Source organism: Lactuca serriola, chromosome 5, assembly GCF_051521515.1.
Source record: "Lactuca serriola cultivar US96UC23 chromosome 5, Lser_US96UC23_V15, whole genome shotgun sequence".
Classification (NCBI taxonomy): Eukaryota; Viridiplantae; Streptophyta; class Magnoliopsida; order Asterales; family Asteraceae; genus Lactuca; species Lactuca serriola.
This window is the reverse complement of record NC_136412.1, coordinates 205,314,570-205,320,310: the sequence shown is the minus strand read 5'-3', so window position 1 is coordinate 205,320,310 and position 5,741 is coordinate 205,314,570. Positions and strand designations below refer to the sequence as shown.

At 32.2% G+C, this 5,741-nt stretch overlaps 1 protein-coding gene across 1 annotated transcript; it reads right to left on the bottom strand.

Annotated features, from left to right (window-relative positions):
- Positions 1-3,058: 3,058 nt before the first annotated feature.
- Positions 3,059-5,511, bottom strand: LOC145053491 (uncharacterized). Its single transcript, XM_079001546.1, has 6 exons — positions 5,161-5,511; positions 4,900-4,964; positions 4,106-4,637; positions 3,884-3,973; positions 3,727-3,788; positions 3,059-3,259 (listed from the first exon to the last, which is right to left on the bottom strand). Exons 1-6 carry the CDS (start codon positions 5,314-5,316, stop codon positions 3,154-3,156), a joined length of 1,011 nt encoding a protein of 336 aa, XP_078857672.1. The 5' UTR covers positions 5,317-5,511; the 3' UTR covers positions 3,059-3,153.
- Positions 5,512-5,741: the final 230 nt, after the last annotated feature.

Here is a 5,741-nt window from a genome sequence, read left to right as displayed (position 1 = left end):
GCAGGGTTAAAATTGGTTCCTCGCATAACCTTTGCCTCAAAGTCTCAAACGTTGTCTGCTACTTAGGCCCCCAGCGAAAAGTGTCAGTCTTCTTCGTCAATCGAGTCAGGGGAACCGCTATCTTGGAGAAATCCTGAATGAATCTCCAATAATATCCAACTAAACCTAGGAAACTCGGAATCTCGGATGGAGAACTCGGAACCTCCCACCTTATCACGACCTCCACTTTGGCCGGATCGACCAGAATATCGTTCTGGTTAACAAGGTGCCCCAGAACATAATCATATTGAATACATAACTATGAAGCATAAGCTATTTGATACAGGAAGACAACAACCAAAGTAGGTTATATATATATATATATATATATATATATATATATATATATATATATAAGTAGGCTTATTGATAGATTGATAGATTTAGGGGTGTCGAACGGGTAAAATTTTCGGGTTTCGGGTAGAACGGGTCGGATAGAACGGGTATTTCCTTAAGAAAATAATACTCGATACCCGACCTATATTGTAATTCGGGTTTTCGGGTATTCGGGTTTGAGGTCGGGTCGCGTAATTATTGGGTATACCCGAAAATTTCTTAAATGACACTTATTGATATTTTTTTTTTTACATGTTGGTTGGTTTAGTAAAGAATTGGATAGAAAAATACTCCATACAATTAACAAGTACATCTATAATAACAATACAAATCATTATAATATGTTATGTACTTTTTTAATTCCTTTACGTGGTATAGAGAGAAACTGAGAATTGTGATGACGGTTCAGGACTTCAGCTTCAGCGTCGTATTCCCTTTGCAAGTTTGCGTCGACTGTCGAGCCGTCGTTCATAAGAAGGAAACGAAGAGTTTTGTTTTATTTAAAGTGTGCGTACGTGACTGCATTATATATTTGGTATTATTTAAAAAACGAATTCGGGTATTCGGGTATACCCGAAAATAAATATTCATATCTAAAACCCGACCTATATTATTATTGGGTTAACCTATTACCCGAATGTTCATACCCGTTACCCGTTCTATCCGACCCATTCTACCTGAATTCGGAACGGATCGGATGGGTAGAACGGGTTTCGGGTTTTTTCAACTGGCCTAAATAGATTTTCAACCATCAAAGCAAGATACCAAGGAAAAAACATAATATTTAAGAAACTCGATGAACCCAAGTAGGCTTATTGATATTCCCTAGTTGTAGCCATCACCAAAAAGAAGGGAGCGAAGGATGGGAGGATTAGGGGTTTGAGTTCCTTATATAGGCTAAGAGAGTTGATTCTTCCACTAACCATTTTGATAAATCTACTTAAATCATAAATATATGAGAACTATGCCCTCATTTAAATTTATACTGTTTTTATTTTGGTATCTAATTATTCGTCGACCAAGTCCACCAAAAAACATTTAATGGATAGTTTATACTTTGTTACCCTCTTTTCATCTCTCCTTATTTAAACCACCATATTTTATTTTATTTTAACATTTCACCCTCATTTTAGTATTTATTATTCATTTTCTTTTTTGGTTATTTTTTATATCAACGGCCATTTTTTAAAAAGATTATGATTCTTGTGAATATTGACGATTATGATTTTGTGTATTATAAATATAAAAAAAATATATTAATTTTCTTGATTATGATTAGAGATGTTATTCGGTCGGTTTAATCAATTATCAATTTGTTCCATTTGGTTTGATTGATTTTTTGACTTCCAATATATTAACTGAACCGAACCAAATAAGGTTTGATTTAATCGTTTTTCGGTTTTAAATGAGTCGATTTAATTGGTTCGGTTTCCGTTAAATCCGAATAACAAACATTTGAACAACTAATCAAGTGAGAATATTTATTAATAATAACAAAAGAGTGGCTAAACTAAAAACCCAAAATAACATACAATAGTTGAAATTAATAATATGTATAGTTATATCATATAAGTAGTTTGAATATTTTTGATAGACAACATTTATTGTGATTTAATTTGATATGTATGAGTTTGAAGTTGTTTTTTTCCTTGTTAAGTAGTTTACTATATAATAGTTTATCATAGTGTGTTTATAAGCTCTTAAAAAATAAGTGTTGATGATTAAAAAAAATCACTAAAGAAGAAAAATAAAATAAGAATTAAAATGAGGGGTGAAATGTCAAAAAGGAAAAATATGATGGTTTAAATAAGCACCAATGAGAAAAACAAGGGGTATAAACTATCTATGGAATGTCTTTTGGTATAACCGGAGGTAACAGGTTCACGGATAATTAGAATCCATAAAACAAGAAAATACATTACAAATTTGAACAAGGGTATAGTTATCAATTCCGTTATAGTTTCAGCGAATTCATCAAAATCCTCATATGGAAAAATCAGCGGCCATAGGCTAAATCTCTTTTTAAATATTTTTATTATTGGATAAGGCTTTCAAGTCTTTTCCTAAACGAAATAATAAGTTCAACCCATAAATTACTTACTTTAATTAATCTCCTTGTCTTTATTAAATAAACTTGTTATTTAATAAAATAACACTTTTATTTATGAAAATTACTTAACAAATAATGAATAAAACATTCTATTAAACATTTATTTAGTTTATAAATAATAGAATATTTATTTGGTTGGTAAATAATACAATATTTATTAGATAAATTTATTCATTATTTATTTTGGACATTTTGTGGTTTTTAGTATGTAAACAACAATATATCATATTGTATATTTCTTACACAATATGTCTAATAGTGTCTACTAAAGACACTTGCATACGAGGAATAGATTCTAAAGAAAGCCAACACTATTTTATCGTGATATTCATAATGAATTAGATCAAATAAAGTTAGGAGGTTGTTAAGAGTTCACTAAGGTGAGCAAGTTACGTTTTAAGCCATGAAACAAAAATGTCCTAATAAGACAAAAAAACACAATATCCGGATAAGAAAAATATATATATATATATATATACAATCTTAAAAAACAAAAATGTTACGATTGAATAATTTTTCAGAAGGCATTATCTTGATAAAAGTTATAACATATGACTACAAATACGAATGGTCTTTTGCAAAACTAAAGTTAAAATTCCATATCAAAATTTTGATTACAAATATCAAGTTCATACAATTAATCAAAAAATACAAGGAAGCAACAACTCTCACTCTTGGTCAGAGTAATTGAACTTAATTGAATGAGACTGTAGATCTATTTGACCTCCTCTATAGCTTCCTCGCTTCTTTTTCGTCTTTTCATGCCGAAAACCCCTACACGTTAAATAAATAACACTTTTCAATAATTTTTTCCATTTCTTACAACTAGATTGTACCGGATGTGACTTGACAAGCTTTCTAGGGCTATTTACGTCTTTTGCACAGACACCGACAGATAAAAAGCAAATCCTTGTCGCACCTTTTTGTGTCAAACAATAAATTGCATTTTTTGCCCCGTTGACATCAGTGCCAGTCCAATCAGTCCATTTCTTATAACTAGATTGTACCGGATGTGACTTGACAAGCTTTCTAGAGCTATTTACGTCTTTTGCACAGACGACGACAGATAAAAAGCAAATCCTTGCCGCGCCTTTTTGTGTCGAACAATAAATTGCATTTTTTGTCCCGCTGACATCAGTGCCAGTCTAATCAGTCCAAGTACAATGCACATCAGACACAGTACAACATTTTTGTCCTATGTGAACATCGTGTATAAATGCATCAAGGAGATTGAGACTTACTTTCCTCTCACTAAACCTAAAACTTCTTGTGCTTTAGCACCATATCCGATATCTGCACCATCCTACAATGTGTAATAAAAGCATAAGAACAAATCAATTTAAGTACATTGCAATTTTTGTATTAAAACATTTTTATTTATGAACAAAGAGATCATACCTTGGCCCAATATGAATTATCTTGCAACTTTTCGTGTGCGAATTCAACTTGGTCAATTTTCACCCTTTGAAATGCATTGATAGTCTTCGGCTGCAAGAAGACAAGCGAAACGTTTTCTAATAAAGCTAAATGCAAGAAATAGCAATATACTTTCATTCTTGTTAAAATACATTGATATTACATGGAATTATTTCAAGAAAGAGAAGTATACAAAGTACAAACCTCTGTTGAATCAATACGTTGCTTTTTCACAGATTTCTGAGACTTTTCTCCTTCGTTTTTCTCAGGTTTCTCATTTTCAACAATCTCTTCTTCTTTAGGAGCTTCAGTGGTGTTCTCATTTTCATCGGACAACAATCTTTTCCTTTTCTTTGAACTCTTTTTGTCTTCCTTAACCACATCTCCATTTTCAGTGTCATTTGTTGCAGGTTTGTCTTCTTGGTTGCTTTTACTCTTTTTATCCTTGGTTTTCTTCTTTGGTTCATTTACCTCCAATTCATTCACTGTATCATCTAATTTCTCTTCTTTGGTTTCACCATCAGAAGCTAAATCATGTTTGCTTTTCTTCTTCTTTTTTGGTTTAAGTTCAGATTCTTCATGAACTACTTTATCTTGTGGTATTTCATCATTGCTCATGGTGGATTTGGATTGTTCTTCATCAGCATTACTCTTCTTCTTCTTCTTCTTGGATATGGTGGTTTTCTCATCCTTTTCATCTTTTTTAGTGAATTCAATATCATCTTTGGCTTGATTACTGCATATACAAAATCTCAAATTGATGATATGGAAATATGAATATATGAATTTCAATGCATATACACGATGTTATGCTTCAAGATTCAAAAAGATGGTATTCACATTGTTCATCGATCTCCTTACATCCATACTGTTATTAGGGCTTTGAATTTTATTACGAGATTCATGAATTACGATATAAGTATGATCCATGAAAGAAGAGACATGAGAAAAAAATCATAACAATCATAGAACAAAATAAACTATGCGTATAATCCTACCAGCCATTTACGAATTTGCAGTAGATTTCTTCCAAATTAGCTGAAGAAGACTTCCACATGTCATTCTGCACAAAAAACATGATTATTGAAATTTGTTAGCTAGTCAGGGTAAACCGCATTAACTTTTAATCTCAAATTCCTCCGATTAAAGCAATTCAAATGAATTGTAGTCATTCCTAAGGTTTTTTAACCACATCAAATTTCCAAACTCCTTTCAGATGATTGTACAATACAATTTTATAAGATAAATGAAAGAGAAACCTGAATCTGAGCTTCGGACTGAAATCGCTTCAGGGTTTTGTTGAACCCACTTCGATGGAGGTAATGAAGGATGGATTGGTGGAGTATTTCTTTCGTTTCAGGGGTTAAAGATGCGATTTTACTGCTTCCATCATCCTCCTTCGAAGTAGCTGTCATCTTGCTTTCCCAACTATGGTCGGATATGAATAGTTAATAAGGGTTTAAGGGTGTTGTAAGTATTAGCAGTTCTAGGGTTTTTGCTGTTGCTATGGAGCGGGAATACGAGAGGGAGGCTTCTTCAGCTCTCTCTGCGCCGACCAGGGAGGAGCAAAGGGTTTTATTGGATGCGAACTAGGGTTTTGCTAGTGGTTCGAATCACCAATCAAGTTTTACAAATATTTGTCAAAAATTTTAAATGAAGTTTTAAAATTGTTCTCATTTAACCATCAAAATTTTAATTGTGCTAAATAGGTCATTCAAGTTACGATTTTGTTTCCATATACCCTTTGTTACCAACAGCTCTTGGTTAGCCGGTTTTCCTTGCTTAGGAGGACTTGGAATTAGAGGTCCCTTGCAAAATTTAAAAAAAAAAAAAAAAAAAA

Bases quoted from the DNA above. Each gene is read 5' to 3' on its own strand.
- LOC145053491 (XM_079001546.1), bottom strand. From the start codon at position 5,316: ATGACAGCTACTTCGAAGGAGGATGATGGAAGCAGTAAAATCGCATCT. The intron at 3,974-4,105 runs GTTTGTACTTTG...GTCTTCTTGCAG, and splicing joins AACGTATTGATTCAACAGAG to CCGAAGACTATCAATGCATT. The intron at 3,260-3,726 runs GTAAGTCTCAAT...TTTAACGTGTAG, and splicing joins TTAGGTTTAGTGAGAGGAAA to GGGTTTTCGGCATGAAAAGA.